This window comes from Oryx dammah, unplaced genomic scaffold, assembly GCF_014754425.2.
Source record: "Oryx dammah isolate SB20612 unplaced genomic scaffold, SCBI_Odam_1.1 HiC_scaffold_7, whole genome shotgun sequence".
Lineage (NCBI taxonomy): Eukaryota > Metazoa > Chordata > Mammalia > Artiodactyla > Bovidae > Oryx > Oryx dammah.
In genome coordinates, this window is record NW_024070191.1 from 15,183,591 (window position 1) to 15,201,372 (window position 17,782).

At 42.3% G+C, this 17,782-nt stretch overlaps 1 protein-coding gene across 1 annotated transcript in view; it reads left to right on the plus strand.

Annotated features, from left to right (window-relative positions):
• The window catches only part of KLKB1 (kallikrein B1), a 24,318-nt gene extending 9,531 nt beyond the window's left edge, over positions 1-14,787 (plus strand). Inside the window, exons 7-15 of the mRNA XM_040243098.1 lie at positions 3,713-3,872; positions 4,923-5,032; positions 5,173-5,341; positions 5,436-5,548; positions 5,715-5,880; positions 10,648-10,823; positions 11,709-11,804; positions 13,692-13,831; positions 14,333-14,787. Of these exons, the coding sequence (XP_040099032.1) occupies positions 3,713-3,872; positions 4,923-5,032; positions 5,173-5,341; positions 5,436-5,548; positions 5,715-5,880; positions 10,648-10,823; positions 11,709-11,804; positions 13,692-13,831; positions 14,333-14,524 (1,322 nt within the window). The 3' untranslated portion in view covers positions 14,525-14,787. The remainder of the gene's footprint in view (positions 1-3,712; positions 3,873-4,922; positions 5,033-5,172; positions 5,342-5,435; positions 5,549-5,714; positions 5,881-10,647; positions 10,824-11,708; positions 11,805-13,691; positions 13,832-14,332) is intronic.
• Positions 14,788-17,782: the final 2,995 nt, after the last annotated feature.

Sequence of the window (17,782 nt, forward strand, 5' to 3'; positions counted from 1 at the left end):
TTTTTTTTTTTTTTTTGGCCATGAGGCATGCAGGATCTTAGCTTGCCTGCTGCTGCTGCTGCTGCTAAGTCGCTTCAGTCATGTCCAACTCTGTGTGACCCCAGAGACGGCAGCCCACCAGGCTCCCCCGTCCCTGGGATTCTCCAGGCAAGAACACTGGAGTGGATTGCCATTTCCTTCTCCAATGCATGAAAGTGAAAAGTGAAAGAGAAGTTGCTCAGTCGTGTCCGACTCTTCGCGACCCCATGGACTGCAGCCTACCAGGCTCCTCCATCCATGGGATTTGCCAGTCAAGAGTACTGGAGCGGGTTGCCATTGCCTTCTCCACTTAGCTCGCCTACCAGGAATCAAACCCACATTCTCTGCATTGGACGGCGAAATCTTAACCATTGGACCAACAGGGAAGTTCCCTCTCCAGTTCTTTGGACATGGTTTCCTTTAGTTCTTTGAACATATTTAAAATAGCTGATGTAAAGTCTTGGTATAGTAAACCCAATGTTCTTGCTTCCTTAGTGATGGTTTATATTGACCTTTACTTCTGTGTATGGGCCATATTTCCTTGTTTCTTGACATGTCTCATGATTTTTTTGTAAAAAAAAAAAAAAAATTAGTCTTTTTAAGTACAAGCATGTGACAAACTCTGGACATCAAATTCCCTCCTTCCTTAGAGTTTGTTGTTGTTGTTACTATTTTGTGTTGCTGCTGCTGTCTGTCTGGGGACTTTCCTGAGCTAACTAGTCTCTGTTGTGGCATGACCACGGATGTCTGTGCTCAGCTTCCCCCACAAAGTCAGTTCTCGGTGAGGGCCCGGGGCTTTCCCAGCAAGGGAAATGTGCAGAGCCTCTGTCATGCACACAGTCAAGTGTATGGCTTTCCAGATCCCTAGGAATATCTCAGAGATTTTCAAACTCTCCTTGGTTTTCCTTCTAAGATTCTCATTGGCTTGTGGTGTGCCCCTGTTATTACTATTGACTTAAGCAGCTACAATGTTGTATAATAGTCACAATCTTTTTTGTTTTTTTTTTTGACAAATACTTTCAAGGAAAAGGCTGTTGACACTGAAGAAGTTCTGAATCAGGTCAAAGAAACTCAGTCTTTGGGAGTGGGGTTTTCCTGAGAACCTCCAGTCAAATAATGACAGTTATCTGGGGACAGCACTTAGGAGTAGCTCCAACTCCGTTCTGCCTCCTCCTGAGGCCCGTTAGCCTGCTGGTTTTCCCCACAATTGTGGGTATTTTCAAGGCTTCCATGGAGCTGTGGAGAGGGGATGAGAGCGCAAGTTAAAAACCTCACAGAACTCAGGGCTCTTGCTGAGATTTGGCTGTTGTTTTTGGATAAAAACTCCCTGGGCTGTTATCAGCCTTTGGTTCACTTCTAGAGTTCTGAAACGACATTAATTTTGACATTCTGGCCAGTGCTCGTTTCCTTTTTTTTTTTTTTTTAATGAAGGAAAGGGTTTTGGAAGGTCTTTACTCTGTCATTCCTACTGACATCTTGTAGTGCTTTTGACAAACAAAACAAATGAAAACAAAACTAGCTTTAAAAAACAGCATGGTCTTTGGAACATAGTTAGCCCCTGTTCTTTTGTCATCTTGACAGGTCAGACTGTGACTGCACTTTATATTCAGCAATGTGTTCCGTATTTTGTTTGGAGCAACAGACACGTCAAAAGAGAGTAACCAAGATCCTGAGATACTTAGAAACATAGGCAAATAAGATACCATTAAAGAAACAGATTGGACATTTAACCCTAAAAAGTCAGGATGACTGTTTTTTGTTTTTGAAGAATGGTCATTGGGAAAAGGATTAGACTAATCTTTGTGGTTTCATAACATAGATACTACTATGATGAAAATAAGAAAAAAATTCTGACTCCTAGAGTGGTCCAGAAGTGAACCTAGTCATGAGATAGTCAGCTCCTTGTCATTATAAACATCTGAAATAAAGGCTGAACTACTTGAGAGGATGCAGTTGTAGGTAGACATGGAATCCCATAAATTCTCTTCCAGCTTAAAGTCTGATTTTTTTAAAAAAAGATTTAATTAGTTGAGGTCTAATTTCCTAAACTTCCCATCTGAAGATAATATGTGTGGCAGGCACACTCTCTTGATCCAACTATGTTCATTTAAATTTGGATTCTTTTTGTCTTTCTCATAATTGCTACCATTATTCTTTAAGCTTACATAATTTTAATAGAATTTGTTTTTGTTGTTCAGTGGATAAATCATGTCCAATTCTTTGCAATCCTATGGACTGCAGCACACCAGGCTTCCTTGTCTTTCACTATCTCCTGGAGTTTGCTCAAATTCATGTCCATTGAGTCGATGATGCTATACAATCATCTCATCCTCTACCACCCTCTTCTCCTTTTGCTTTCAAACTTTCCTAGCATCAGAGCCTTTTCCAATGAGTCAGCTCTTTGTATCAAGTGGCCAAAGTATTGGAGTTTCAGTCCTTCCAATGAATATTCAGGGTTGATTTCCTTTAATCTCTTTGCAATCAAAGGGACTCCCAAGAGTCTGCTCCAGTACCACAGTTCAAAAGCATCAATTTTTCAGCACTCAGCCTTCTTTTTGGCCCACCTCTCACATCCGTACATGACTAATGGAAAAACCATAGCTTTGACTATACAGACCTTTGCTGGCAAACTGATGTCTTTACTTTTTAATAGGCTGTCTAGGTTTGTTATAACTTTCCTACCAAATGTCCAACTCTGTGACCCCATGGACTGTAGCCTGCCAGGCTCCTCTGTCCATGTGATTTCCCAGGCAAGACTGCTGGACTGGGTTGCCATTTTCTCCTCCAGGGGATCTTCCTGACTCAGGGATCAAACCTGTGACTGCTGCTGTCTCTCCTGCATTGCAGGGAGATTCTTTACCGCTTAACCACCTGAGAGGCCCTAATAGACTTTTAAAGTGAAAGTGATAGTTGCTCAGTCGTGTCTGACTCTTTGCAGCCCCATGGACTATACAGTCCATGGAATTCTCTGGGCAAGAATACCAGAGTGAGTAGCCTTTCCCTTCTCCAGGGGATCTTCCCAACCCAGGGTTCAAACCCAGGTCTCCCACATTGCAGGCAGATTCTTTACCAGCTGAGCCACAAGGGAAGCCCAAGAATACTGGAGTAGGAAGCCTATCCCTTCTCCAGTGGATTTTCCTGACCCAGGAAATGAAATACTTTATGTGTTATCAAATTGAGTAAATAATAAGAACATAAGTAAAAGTATAATTGAGATATAATTATGTTATGGAAAATGAAAGTGGATTTCCTCTTGTTCTAATGGGTACACGGCATTTTTGTTAGAAATTCAGGTTTTTGTTGATGTCTTTATTAAAATATTTTTCAAAATATTCAGGAAAACATAACACAAAAGCTCATGTGCCTAAGGCCTGAATTTCAGGGTCAGGGTAATATAAAGAAAATATAAACAAAAGCTGAGTAGCTTAGATATTTCAGACCAAGTAGGATAGAGCACAGGTTAAGACATTTTATTTCTCTAACATAGGTATCTGTCTTTTATCAGATTGAGACTGATTTTTTCTTCTCCCAGATGGCAAACAACAAGCTTGGGGATGTTTCTACAGACATTTTTTTTTCACTAAGGATGTGTAGTTCTATGAACAAACAACAGTCGTAGTTTCCTTAGTTATGATGACGAAGCACAAGCATATGTAGCACCGTGACATGTACATCTTCCCCTGTGGGTTCACAGGCTGCCGCATGGACATTTTCCAACATCATGCGTTTTCAGATGTGGATGTTGCCAGAATTATCGCACCAGATGCTTTTGTGTGTCGAACCATCTGCACCTATCACCCCAGCTGCCTTTTCTTCACATTCTATACACATGCGTGGAAGACAGACTCACAGAGGTCAGTAGGCGTGGGTCTCGTTTGCTACTGTCTTGGCATCATTTTCATTTTATACTTTGAGTTTTTCCCAAGTTTTGTTCATTTCCCTCAAAACACTTGAACTCATAGAATGAACTGATGGTTACCAGAGGGGAAAGTGGCGGGGGAGAGGGATAATTAGGGACTTAGGGGTGGACATGTACACACTGCTATATTTAAAGTGGATAACCAACCAGGACCTACTGTATAGCACCGGGAACTCTGCTCAACGCTATATGGCAGCCTGGTTGGGAGGGGAGTCCGGGGAACAAGCATATATGTCTATGTATGGCTGAGTCCCTTTGCTGTCCACCTGAATCTATCACAACATTGTTAATTAGCTATACTCCAATATAAAATAGTTTTTTTAATTAAAAAAAAAACACTTGAACTCATAGTTTAAATAGGGGCTCTTCTGCCAGAAGGTGCAGATTAGTTAAGAGATTAGCAGACTTTCCTACCCATCTTCTTTTACTTAAACAGACCATCCAATCAATGAAACAATAGCCATGGATACCTTTCCTACTAATCTTAATGTTTTGTATTAGCTTGAAGTAAACCACTCACTGGGAGGATATCCTTTAAGCTCCTTTGTTCTGACCCCAGTGTTTCAGAAACTAGAGCCCTGTTTATCCTGATCAAGGTTCCAGTTCCGTCTCTTGACCCATAGATAACCTGTCCTTTTCTTTACACACAAGATGGAGCTAAGAGAAGGGTATCAAGTTATGATAGCATCAGCACCATAAATCCCCAGAATCTGTTCTTTCTTTTTTTTTTTTAATTAGAAGGTAGAACTTTACCTTTCTCCTCTTTTGGGGCTATCTGTGACTATAAGTTTTCTTCAGAGGGAGATGTGGCTTGATTTACATTTAATCTCTGTAATTCACTAGAGTCCCGTAGTCTGATGTTCTTTGGAGGGAATTTCTCAGAAGAATAAATTTGGCAGGGAGTGTTTTTTTGATATGAGGTGTTCTTGTATTTGCCTTTAATGGGGTTTTCTTTCTTTTTCTTGCTTTTTTGTTTTGACAATAGAAATGTTTGTTTCCTTAAGACTTCCCAAAGTGGGAGCCCGAGTTCCCCTACTCCTCAGGAAAATGCCATCTCTGGATACAGCCTTCTAACCTGCAAACAAACTCTGCCTGGTAATGCGATTTGATAAAAAAAAAAAAATTACGCAAAATGTGATACATTCTATGATCTTCTAACAAGCCTCAGTGTTCCAGAAACTTGTGTATGCGTGGCTTAACATTTGCATTTTCTATCCTTTTTACATTTGTCATAGGCACAGAGCCCTGCCACGCCAAAATTTACCCGCACGTTGCTTTTGAAGGAGAAGAGCTGCATGCGACCTTCGTTAAAGAAGTGGATGATTGCCAAGAGACCTGTACAAAGATGATTCGCTGTCAGTTTTTTACTTATTCTTTATTCCCAGAAGACTGTAGAGGAGAGAAGTTAGTGAATGCTTATTTTTCAAAAACAGTTGGCAGATAATTTCCTGGGGTTTCATCCTCTGAGGTTTAATCTCATGCTGATCATCTTGTCTAGGTGTAAGTGTTCCTTACGCTTGTCTTTGAATGGCTCCCCAACTAACATTACTTACGGGACGCGAGCAAGCTCTGGTTATTCTCTGAGGTTGTGTAAACGTGGGGAGAGCCGTGGTAAGTAAATCTCACTTTTTTCATAAAACTGTAGAGGGATGTCTGAGTTGTTTAGATAGCTTTTTAAATCTTCTATAATGGAACTATGTGTCTTGTTTTCCTTAATTGAAGGGGACTGGGATTCACACTTTGATTCCAACCATTAACTTCAATGCTCTCTTTTTAGTCTGTACAACAAAAAGGGGACGCATTGTTGGAGGAACAGATGCTTCTTGGGGAGAGTGGCCCTGGCAGGCCAGCCTGCAAGTGAAGCTGAGAGCTCAGAGCCACCTGTGCGGAGGGTCAATCATTGGACGCCAGTGGGTCTTAACTGCTGCCCATTGCTTCGATGGGTAAGGTTTGGCTGCATCTTATCTGGAGGCAAGATACACTCTTCATTTTGAAGACTCTATAATCAATTTCTACATCATCGTGTCAGTTTATTAATATACATCCCTTTACAAAGTTACAATAGCTTTCGGTGGTCAAAACTTTGGAGATTTTCTCTCTCAGCAACTTTCCCAAGATCCGCCTACCTCCAGGGAAGTTTCGATCCCGGGGTTGGAAAGCCTCCCTGGAGGAGGAAATGGCAACCTGTTCCAGTATTTGTGGCTAGAAAATTCCAGGGACAGAGGAGCCTGGTGGGCTCCATGGGGTCGCAGAGTTGGACATGACTGAGTGCCCATGCACGCCATTGTTAACTGTGGTCACCATGCTATATGTTATACTTATTTATCCTATACCTTTGCTCTACATAGTAATTTTAGACTTATTTTGCATATATCCATATTTAAAGAATTAATTTAAATTTTCACACTTCCCAAAATATACATATAATTTAAATAGTGCTGAGGTTCCTCTCATTTGCCCTATTAGAGGTATTACATAAAAACTGGGTTTTCCTCTTGGTTGGATGTCAAAAGACACAACCAAGCCAAAAATTGGGAGAAGGAAGGATTGATTATTGCAGTGAGTAAGGAGAACACTGGGGATCTTTCCCAAAGAAATTGTATCCCCAAACAACAGAACTGGAGAAGTTTTAAGCTAAGGGTACATGCATGCATATTATTGAAGGGCCTTGGCCTGAGTTCAGGCCTTGGTTCATTGAAGTCATGAGGGTCAAAAAAAGTCAACATCATCATATCTTAGGTTCCAGTTGATCTGGTGGTTGAGTGCTTCTGGCTCATCTTTGCCACTGAAAGACAACTAGGAGTCTTTACAGCTGATCCATAATCTTTGCTACTGTTACTTCTCTTACCTGTAATAGTCCTTTGTCTCTGCATTCTTTTATTCCCTTTCAGTTCAGTTCAGTTCAGTTCAGTTCAGTCACTCAGTCGTGTCCAACTCTTTGCGACCCCATGAATCGCAGCACGCCAGGCCTCCCTGCTCATCACCATCTCCCAGAGTTCACTCAGACTCACGTCCATCGAGTCCGCGATGCCATCCAGCCATCTCATCCTCGGTCATCCCCTTCTCGTCCTGCCCCCAACCCTCCCAGCATCAGAGTCTTTTCCAATGAGTCAACTCTTCGCATGAGGTGGCCAGAGTACTGGAGTTTCAGCTTTAGCATCATTCCTTCCAAAGAAATCCCAGGGTTGATCTCCTTCAGAATGGACTGGCTGGATCTCCTTGCAGTCCAAGGGACTCTCAAGAGTCTTCTCCAACACCACAGTTCAAAAGCATCAATTCGTCGGCGCTCAGCCTTCTTCACAGTCCAACTCTCACATCCATACATGACCACAGGAAAAACCATAGCCTTGACTAGACGGACCTTAGTCGGCAAAGTAATGTCTCTGCTTTTGAATATACTATCTAGGTTGGTCATAACTTTTCTTCCAAGGAGTAAGCGTCTTTTAATTTCATGGCTGCAGTCACCATCTGCAGTGATTTTAAACCCCCAAAAAATAAAGTCTGATACTGTTTCCACTGTTTCCCCATCTCTTTCCTATGAAGTGATGGGACCGGATGCCATGATCTTCGTTTTCTGAATGTTGAGCTTTTCCGCTCTCCTCTTTCACTTTCATCAAGAGGCTTTTTAGTTCCTCTTCACTTTCTGCCATAAGGGTGGTGTCATCTGCATATCTGAGGTTATTGATATTTCTCCCAGCAATCTTGATTCCAGCTTGTGTGTCTTCCAGTCCAGCGTTTCTCATGATGTACTCTGCATATAAGTTAAATAAGCAGGGTGACAATATACAGCCTTGATGTACTCCTTTTCCTATTTGGAACCAGTCTGTTGTTCCATGTCCAGTTCTAACTGTTGCTTCCTGACATGCATACAGATTTCTCAAGAGGCAGGTCAGGCGGTCTGGTATTCCCATCTCTTTCAGAATTTTCCACAGTTTATTGTGATCCACACAGTCAAAGACTTTGGCATAGTCAATAAAGCAGAAATAGATGTTTTTCTGGAACTCTCTTGCTTTTTCGATGATCCAGCAGATGTTGGCAATTTGATCTCTGGTTCCTCTGCCTTTTCTAAAACCAGCTTGAACATCAGGGAGTTCATGGGTCATGTATTGCTGAAGCCTGGCTTGGAGAATTTTGAGCATTACTTTACTAGCATGTGAGATGAGTGCAATTGTGCGGTAGTTTGAGCATTCTTTGGCATTGCCTTTCTTTGGAATTGGAATGAAAACTGACCTTTTCCAGTCCTGTGGCCACTGCTGAGTTTTCCAAATTTGCTGGCATATTGAGTGCAGTACTTTCAGAGCATCATCTTTCAGGATTTGAAACAGCTCAACTGGAATTCCATCACCTCTACTAGCTTTATTCGTAGTGATGCTTTCTAAGGCCCACTTGACTTCACTTTCCAAGATGTCTGGCTCTAGATTAGTGATCACATCTTCATGATTATCTGGGTCGTGAAGATCTTTTTTGTACAGTTCTCCCGTGTATTCTTGCCACCTCTTCTTAATATCTTCTGCTTCTGTTAGGTCCAGACCATTTCTGCCCTTTATCGAGCCCATCTTTGCATGAAATGAATGTTCCCTTGGTATCTCTAATTTTCTTGAAGAGATCTCTAGTCTTTCCCATTCTGTTGTTTTCCTCTATTTGCATTGATTGCTGAAGAAGGCTTTCTTATCTCTTCTTGCTATTCTTTGGAACTCTGCATTCAGATGCTTATATCTTTCCTTTTCTCCTTTGCTTTTCACCTCTCTTCTTTTCACAGCTATTTGTAAGGCCTCCCCAGACAGCCATTTTGCTTTTTCGCATTTCTTTTCCATGGGGATGGTCTTGACCCCTGTCTCCTGTACAATGTCACGAACCTCATTCCATAGTTCATCAGGCACTCTATCTATCAGATCTAGGCCCTTAAATCTATTTCTCACTTCTACTGTATAATCATAAGGGATTTGATTTAGGTCATACCTGAATGGTCTAACAGTTTTCCCTACTTTCTTCAATTTAAGTCTGAATTTGGTAATAAGATCATTAATTACTGAGACCTATTCAAGGACAGGGCTTTCCTGTGGGTTAGCCATAAAGAATCTGCCTGCAATGCAAAAGACGTAGGTTTGATCCCTGAATGGGGAGAATCCCCTGGAGGAGGTCATGGCAACCCACTCCAGTATTCTTGCCAGGAAAACACTATGGACTGGCAGGCTATAGTCCATGGGGTTGCAAAAAGTCCAACACGATTGAAGCAACTGAGCACATTCAAGGACTAGCATTGTGGCCCGGCTTAGATCACAAAATGGCTTAAGCTAAAAATGGTTTCTTTTATATCAAGAAAACCATGACTGGATCTCTTTCTCTAGGGACCCGCTATCCTATCTGGTTACAGAGAGACTTGTGTACAGTCATTCTTTCTTGCCAGTTCTGAATTTCATGGAAGTGATTGCTTTCAACTTGGTGAATGATTTTCCATGATAAACTGTGAGATATCTCCCAAACAATTTATCTCAGAAAGAGACAGCAACATTCTTCTATATTCACTTCAGAAAACATGACATAATTATACACTTTCCAATATTTTTAACTAAATCTTCAGAGTTCAGCACTGCTGCTGTTGGTGCTAAATTGCAAGGAGGAGAAATTAGGTATGTAAACATATGAACTGGACATGGAACAACAGACTGGTTCCAAATAGAAAAAGGAGTACATCAAGGCTGTATATTGTCACCCTGCTTATTTAACTTATATGCAGAGTACATCAGGAGAAACGCTGGGCTGGAAGAAGCACAAGCTGGAATCAAGATTGCCGGGAGAAATATCAATGACCTCAGATATGCAGATGACACCACCCTTATGGCAGAAAGTGAAGAAGAACTAAAAAGCCTCTTGATGAAAGTGAAAGAAGAGAGCGAAAAAGTTGGCTTAAAGCTCAACATTCAGAAAACGAAGATCATGGCATCACTTCATGGGAAATAGATGGGGAAACAGTGGAAACAGTGTCAGACTTTATTTTGGGGGGCTCCAAAATCACTGCAGATGGTGACTGCAGCCATGAAATTAAAAGACGCTTACTCCTTGGAAGAAAGTTATGACCAACCTAGACAGCATGTTCAAAAGCAGAGACATTACTTTGCCAACAAAGGTCCGTCTAGTCAAGGCTATGGTTTTTCCAGTAGTCATGTATGGATGTGAGAGTTGGACTGTGAAGAAGGCTGAGTGCCGATGAATTGATGCTTTTGAACTGTGGTGTTGGAGAAGACTCTTGAGAGTCCCTTGGACTGCAAGGAGATCCAACCAGTCCATTCTAGAGGAGATCAGCCTTGGGTGTTCTTTGGAAGGAATGATGTTGAAGCAGAAACTCCAGTACTCTGGCCACCTCATGCGAAGAGTTGACTCATTGGAAAAGACTCTGATGCTTGGAGAGATTGGGGCAGGAGGAGAAGGGGACGACAGAGGATGAGATGGCTGGATGGCATCACCAACCCGATGGATGTGAGTTTGAGTGAACTCCGGGAGATGGTGATGGACAGGGAGGTCTGGCGTGCTGCAATTCATGGGGTCGCAAATAGTTGGACACGACTGAGTAACTGAACTGAACTGAAACATATGTTATATGTAGTATTTTCTTCCCAGTTCTTTTTTGAAAGGTAAAGAGAAGGAAGAAAAGAGCAATATGAAAGGCCAGTCTTTCTGGTTTCAAATCAGTTCTTATTTTTCCCTCCTAGGCTTCCCTTGTCAAATATTTGGCGCATTTATGGTGGCATTTTAAATCTGTCAGAGATAACAACAGAGACATCTTTCTCACAAATCAAAGAGATTATTGTCCACCCAAATTATAAAATCTCAGAAGGCAGTCATGACATTGCCTTAATAAAACTTGAGGCTCCTTTGAATTTTACTGGTACGTAGCATATTTAAGGAGACATGTATTGCTGAATTGTGTTGGTTTAAATTTTCAGATCAGTTTCAAGGAGGGGTCAGAATCTAAGGAGGCTGTCTTTATTTTCTGGTTAGTAAAGTTGCGGGAAAGATGAGTATTGCCAGGAAAAATAATTTGAAACTTGACATAAAATGTCTTCTACTTAAGGGCCAAGATGTGTTACTTAGTCCTTTCAGGAAGGAATACAGCTGCATATTATACTATTGAAATAATAACAGACATGGAAGGGAGCATGACTTCCTTTGACAGGAGTAGCAGAATTCGCATTGCCTTGGGCATAGGCATATTAGGAGTATCTGAGGGCAAGCATATTCAAATATTAATTTCCAGGTGAAACCTGAGTAGAGAAGAGACCGTTGGACAAGGCAGTTCTGGGAGACAATAGCTCTGTGGTTGGATGGGGTTATGAAAAGCTCCACAGTTGCTGGATGCCTGCTGGGTCTGCTAAAGATTCTGTGACCTCAGGCAGGATGTCCTTGCCTCCAGTTACCTCCCAATGGGATTGTTATTAAAATCAGTTAATAAGTTAAAGTGCCTAAAAATCATGCTTAAAACAGTGTAGACCTCTCTGCTATTACTATTGAGGGAATCATACACAAGAACTTGTAAAGGCTCTTGACAGTAAATTTGGGTTCGGAATTTTAAAATTTAACACCCAAAATGACTGTGATTGCTGAGACATTTTCTTGAGTCACTGACCTTGGAAACTGAGTGGAAAGTAAAAGGTGTATTCTACTTGGTGCTACTCTAGAGAAAGAGAATATAGGGGTGGGGAGAGTATGTATTTTTAAAGTCAATGTCCATAACTAAATCTAGCCAAACTCTAATGTAAAAATTACCTTTCAGATTTGCAAAAAGCAATATGCCTACCTTCCAAAGATGATACAAAACCAGTTTACACTGACTGTTGGATAACTGGATGGGGCTTCACAGAGGAAAAAGGTACCACATGGCATTTTATATGTTAAAACACATGAGTGGATTTGTTTAATTGGCCTCTAAAGTTATATCCAGATTCGTGATTTTTTTCCTAACTATTCATTCCCAGATATGTATTCAGTAATTCTTGAGAAGACAGTTTTGCTTGGTCCTGGAAAAATTCCTAGGGTAATCTCTTAAGCATCCTTGTTTGACTTCTTCTAAAGGATTGGTCCCATACAGGACTAACAGCTTCCCCAAGCCCATCCTGTCCTCAGAATTAATAGAGTTCCCATCTCCCAAGGCCACTGTTATCCCTTGGATTAATAACCAGGAGTACAGGCAGACATGTCATCTCTCTTTCTGGAAGGCTTTTAAATTTTTTTTTAAAACACATCCTTCCTGCAACCTGGTAAAGCCTGCGAACCTCTTCTCTAATGCTTTTATACCCATAAATAAAACACATAGGATTACAAAGAAAACCAATGAAACTGCAAATTATCAGAATACTTTGAAAATGACAGTGTTAATAGCTCAGTCCTGTCAGACTCTTTGAGAACCCTTGGACTGTAGCCTGCCAGGCTCCTCTCTGTCCGTGGGATTCTCCAGGCAAGAGTACTAGAGTTGATTGCCATTTCTCCTCCAGGGGATCTTCCTGACCCAGGGATCACACCTGGGTGTCCTGCACTGCAGGTGGACTTTTTACCATCTGAGCCACCGGGGAAGCCCTTATTTCTTAACAATTAATGTAAATCAACTTTATTATAAATTGTATAGTTCATTCCTGCCAAATTGAGAACTATAGATTTTTAAAAACTTTTTAAAATTGCAGTATAGTTGATTTACAATGTTGTGTGACTTGCTGTTGCATAGCAACGTGAATCAGTTATACATATGTCCACTCTTTCTTAGATTCTTTGCCCATACAGGTCATTGCAGAGTATTGAGTAGCATTGCCCATACTATACAGTAGGGCCTTATTGGTTATCCATTTTATGTATAGTAGTGTGTATATGGGAGAAGGCAATGGCACCCCACTCCAGTGTTCTTGCCTGGAGAATCCCAGGGACGGCGGAGCCTGGTGGGCTGCCGTCCATAGGGTCGCACAGAGTCAGACACGACTGAAGTGACTCAGCAGCAGCAGCCACAGTGTGTATATGTAGATAACCAATAAGGAACTACTATATATGTTGAGGGGCTTCCCAGGTGGTGTTAGGGGAAAAGAACCTGCCTGCTAAGGCAGGAGATGTAAGAGACTAGAGTTGGATCCCTGGGTCGGCAAGATCCCCTGGAGGAGGACATAGCAACCCACTCCAGAATTCTTGCCTGGAGAATCCCACAGAGGAGCCTGGCGGGCTACAGTCCATGGGGTCACAGAGAGTAGGACTCGACTAAGTGACTAAGCACACGTATGTATACTTTTTCCAGCTTTACTGAGATATAATTGACATACATGACTGCCTAAGTCTGTGCTGTACAGAATAATGTTTTGACATATATGTTGTGAAATGAGCACTATTATAAATCTGGTTAGCATCCATCATCTATTATAGATGCATGTGTGCTAAATCACTTCAGTAGAGTCTGACTCTTTGGGACACTATGGATTGTAGCCCACCAGTAGCTTCTCGTCCATGAGGTTCTCCAGGCAAGAATTCTGGAGTGGGTTGCAGTGTCCTCCTCCAGGGGATCTTCCCGCCCCAGGGATCGAACCTGCATCTCTTACGTCTGCTACATTGGCAGGCAGGTTCTTCGCCACTCGTACTACCTAGGAAGCCCCTATGACGGATACAGACATACAAAAATTATTATATGAAGAAATGACCTTCATGGAAACTTCAGCATTCTCATTTAAGATGTAGTCTTACTTCTATATTTATTTTATTGCCTCCTTCTGATGTTGCCTCTCAGGTAAAATCCAAAATACCCTACAAAAGGCAAATATTCCTTTGATATCAAATGAAGAATGCCAGAAAAGTTACAGAGATTATAAAATAACCAAACAGATGATCTGTGCTGGCTATAAAGAAGGAGGAAAAGATGCTTGCAAGGTAATGCATTAGAGTATGAAAAACACACAATAGGCCACTTGAGAAAAATCATTTCAAAATATGTTTTTCCAAGAGTAGTTCTCTATAGCTTTCTAAATGACTTGGAACCAAATAACCTGATAATTACATATAAAATCTTTAAAAAATTGAATATGCACCTATAATTTTTATATATTATCTATCTCACAGTAGGGGTATGCCATCTTTAAGGGAAGACAATTGTGCAGACAAGTCATTGTGCTAAAATACAAGCACATTAAGTTCAACTCACCTTGGGATGTGATGATGTCAAATCTTCGGTGTTAGAATGAACAGAAAACGCCAACTATATTCTGTTGATTAGGTCACTCTTACTATGTCCAGCAGCTCATGAGATGCATGAAATATCTGAAGAGCTACGAGAAATTGTTTGCGTGGTGTGTGTTGTATGACTACAGAATTTTAAAGGCACATCCATCATAACCTCCTCTCATTTTGCTTTTTCCACTCACTGTGACACAGGGTGATTCAGGCGGTCCCTTGGTTTGTCAACATGAAGAAACATGGCATTTGGTGGGCATCACTAGTTGGGGTGAAGGCTGTGCCCGCAGGGAACAACCAGGAGTCTACACCAAAGTTGCTGAGTATGTGGACTGGATTTTAGAGAAAACCCAGGACAGCCATGGTCAGCCTTTGAGGAAGCAGCCAGCTTGAGAAGCTTCATAGACATGGGGTAGAGCCTCCCTTGGAGTATTTGATTAACAACCTGCATTCAATTCACGTGCTGAACCTTGGGGTTTCTCATCTGCAAAAACCCCACAGAGGACAAAAGGAGTGGTGTCTACCTCTTGTCCTTGTCGTAAAAGGAACAATGCATAATGCTTTCAGCATTTGGTAATGATACCGTAATGGGAGAGAAAAACAACCGATATGTCTACAATTGTTTGTTATGAAATAAAAATGGCACAAGAGTGTGATTAATGTGTTTTATTCTGATAGTGAAACAGAACGAAAGACAAGTGACTCCAGGTTGTAGCACATTGCCTGGGATCATTCTAACCTTAGCACTGCCTCTGGAACTCCGTCTATCCAGGGATAATAAATTCTTCTCTTGGCCTCACCTGCACAGTCATTCATACCTACTACTGCCTGCCTCACTTGGGGTGAAGAGCCAGTGATCCTGGATTTTGTTCTGCCAAGTGGAATGGAAGAAACCTGTGAAATGCGCACTTTTGCAAGGAAGAGATGGGTTATCTGAACCTGGAAGATTAGCGGCGCAGCTTTCCATGTCAGCTTCTTACCTTGGTTCCCTGGGCGTTGCCACAGGGCTCCAGATTGGCCGTGCAGGGGAGACCTGTGGGGCTGCAACTGTCTGGGTGCAACTTCCGCCACAAAATCCTCACGTCGCCTTCGTGGAAGGCAGGGGATCTGATTTGCTGGGGGTTCAGTGGGCTTCCCAGGTGGCGCTAGTAGTGAAGAATGTGCCAGCCAATGCAGGAGGCATAAGAGACACAGGTTTGATCCATAAGTGGGGAAGATCCCCTGGAGGAGGGCTTGGAAACCCACCCCAGTATTCTTGCCTGGAGAATCCCATGGACAGAGGAGCCTGGCAGACTACAGTCCATAGGGTTGCAAAGAGTTGGACACCATTGACTTAGCGTACCAGTGGATCCTGGGTTCTGCAGTAGTAACCCAAAGGCAGTAATAAGTAAATTCCTGGTGGTAGGAAGCAGTCCTGGAATGAATGATATTAATTCTTATGTAACACAAATTCCAAACTTGTCAGTGACCCACCACCACAACTGATATCAGGTAGTTATATTCTATCCCACTGAATTTGACCATTCACAAAATACTGGGTAAATGAATCAGAAAAAGAGAAAAGCAAAGTTCCTAAAAGAGGTTGAGTTTTTCCTTCTATGTTCACAGACACAATGAGAGGTAGAAAGAACTAACGATGGAGGGGACTGACTGAAAGAAAACCACAAGGTCTGAGTCATTCATAAACCACACAGTAGGAAATTGAAGAGTTAAGGGCTTACTCCACAAATAAATTCCCCAGATTTTGCAATATCCGGCTGGATTCCCTGAAATGATTAAAAAAAAACAAAACCCCACAACTTAATCTTTTACTTTAGTGTACAACACAGATACTGTGGGTGTTGTTTTATATTTAAAAAGAAAAAAAGTGGTTTGCAGTGAAAATCTTTTATCTTCACTACTAGTGTCCTAAAGGATGTTTGACTAGGACTTGAAGAGCTTGCAGTGTAATCCTGGGGCTATAAAAAAAAATTTTTTTTCACCCTCGGGCTCTTGCTGATCAAGGAATGACCTGCTTCAGGCAAAAGAGGACAGCTTTAAATGTGAAGCTCCTCTGGGATATGCTGATCATCTTAAAGTTGCCAACTGGAACCAGTGGTGCTGGACTGGTCTCTTTATTACCCATCATGTGTTCAGTTCAAGGGGTAATAGAAAGAGCACTTCACCCATTAAGAGCGTCAACAAACTGAGATGTGTGTAAGAGGCTAAGAGGGCCAGAGGCTGGCATGAGTTCACTTTCACGAGGGCAAATGGACAGAGAGGCATGGGTCAGCACCGAGCCTGCAAGCCAGCGCTGTGCCACCAGCATAGCAAGCTGCGGAACGCCCAGCACGTGTACACGTCTGGTTAGCCAAGGGCTCCCACATCTGTCTCCTTCCTCACCGAGGTGTTGGAAACATCTAAGGTATACTTAAAATTTATTAAAGTGGGAGCCACTTTCATTCACATCTCATAGATTATAAATGGGCATTCATGTCTAATGAATGAGTATGTCTTTAGGTTCAAGATAAAGCAATGGTGGCTCAAAGAGGTAAAGAGACCAGTTCAAGGTCACCTGCAAGGACAGAGTCAGGACTAGAACTGGCATTCATATCCCAGGTGAAAGTTATGAGCAACCTAGACAGGATATTAAAAAGCAGAGACATTACTTTGCCAACAAAGGTCCGTCTAGTCAAGGCTATGGTTTTCCAGTAGTCATGTATGGATGTGAGAGTTGGACTATAAAGAAAGCTGAGCGCCAAAGAATTGATGCTTTTGAACTGTGGTGTTGGAGAAGACTCTTGAGAGTCCCTTGGACTGCAAGGTGATCCAACCAATCCATCCTAAAGATCGGTCCTGGGTGTTCACTGCTAAGTCACTTCAGTCGTGTCCGACTCTGTGCGACCCCACAGACAGGAGCCCACTGTCCCTGGGATTCTCCAGGCAAGAACAATGGAGCGGGTTGCCATCTCCTTCTCCAATGCATGAAAGTGAAAAGCGAAAGTGAAGTTGCTTAGTCGTGCCCAACTCTTCGCAATGCCATGGACTGCAACCTACCAGGCTCCTCCATCCATGGGATTTTCCAGGCAAGAGTATTGGAATGGGGTGCCATTGCCTTCTCCTGGGTGTTCACTGGAGGAACTGATTTTGAAGCTGAAACTCCAATACTTTGGCCACCTGATGTGGAGAGCTGACCAACTGAAAAGACCCTGATGCTGGGAAAGATTGAGGGCAGGAGGAGAAGGGGATGACAGAGGATGAGATGGTCAGATGGCATCACCGACACAATGGATATGGGTTTGGGTGGACTCCAGGAGTTGGTGATGGACAGAGAGGCCTGGCGTGCTGCGGTTCATGGGGTTGCAAAGGGTCGGACACGACTGAGCGACTGAACTGAACTGATTATCCTAAGTCAGTATCATATTGTATTATGAGGAAGATTAAAAAGAAATGACAGGAGCACGTATAGCCGTCACTCACTATTTTCATTATCATCTAAAGCAGTGGTTCTCAACTGGACACACTCCCAGCCAGGGGACTTTTGGCCATATCTAGAGACATTTGGTTGCCACACCTGGATGCTGTGGGTACTAGTGGGTAGAAGCCAGGGATGTTGGTAAGCATCCTACTATGAACAGAGCAGCCCCTCAGAACAAAGAATTATCTGTCTCA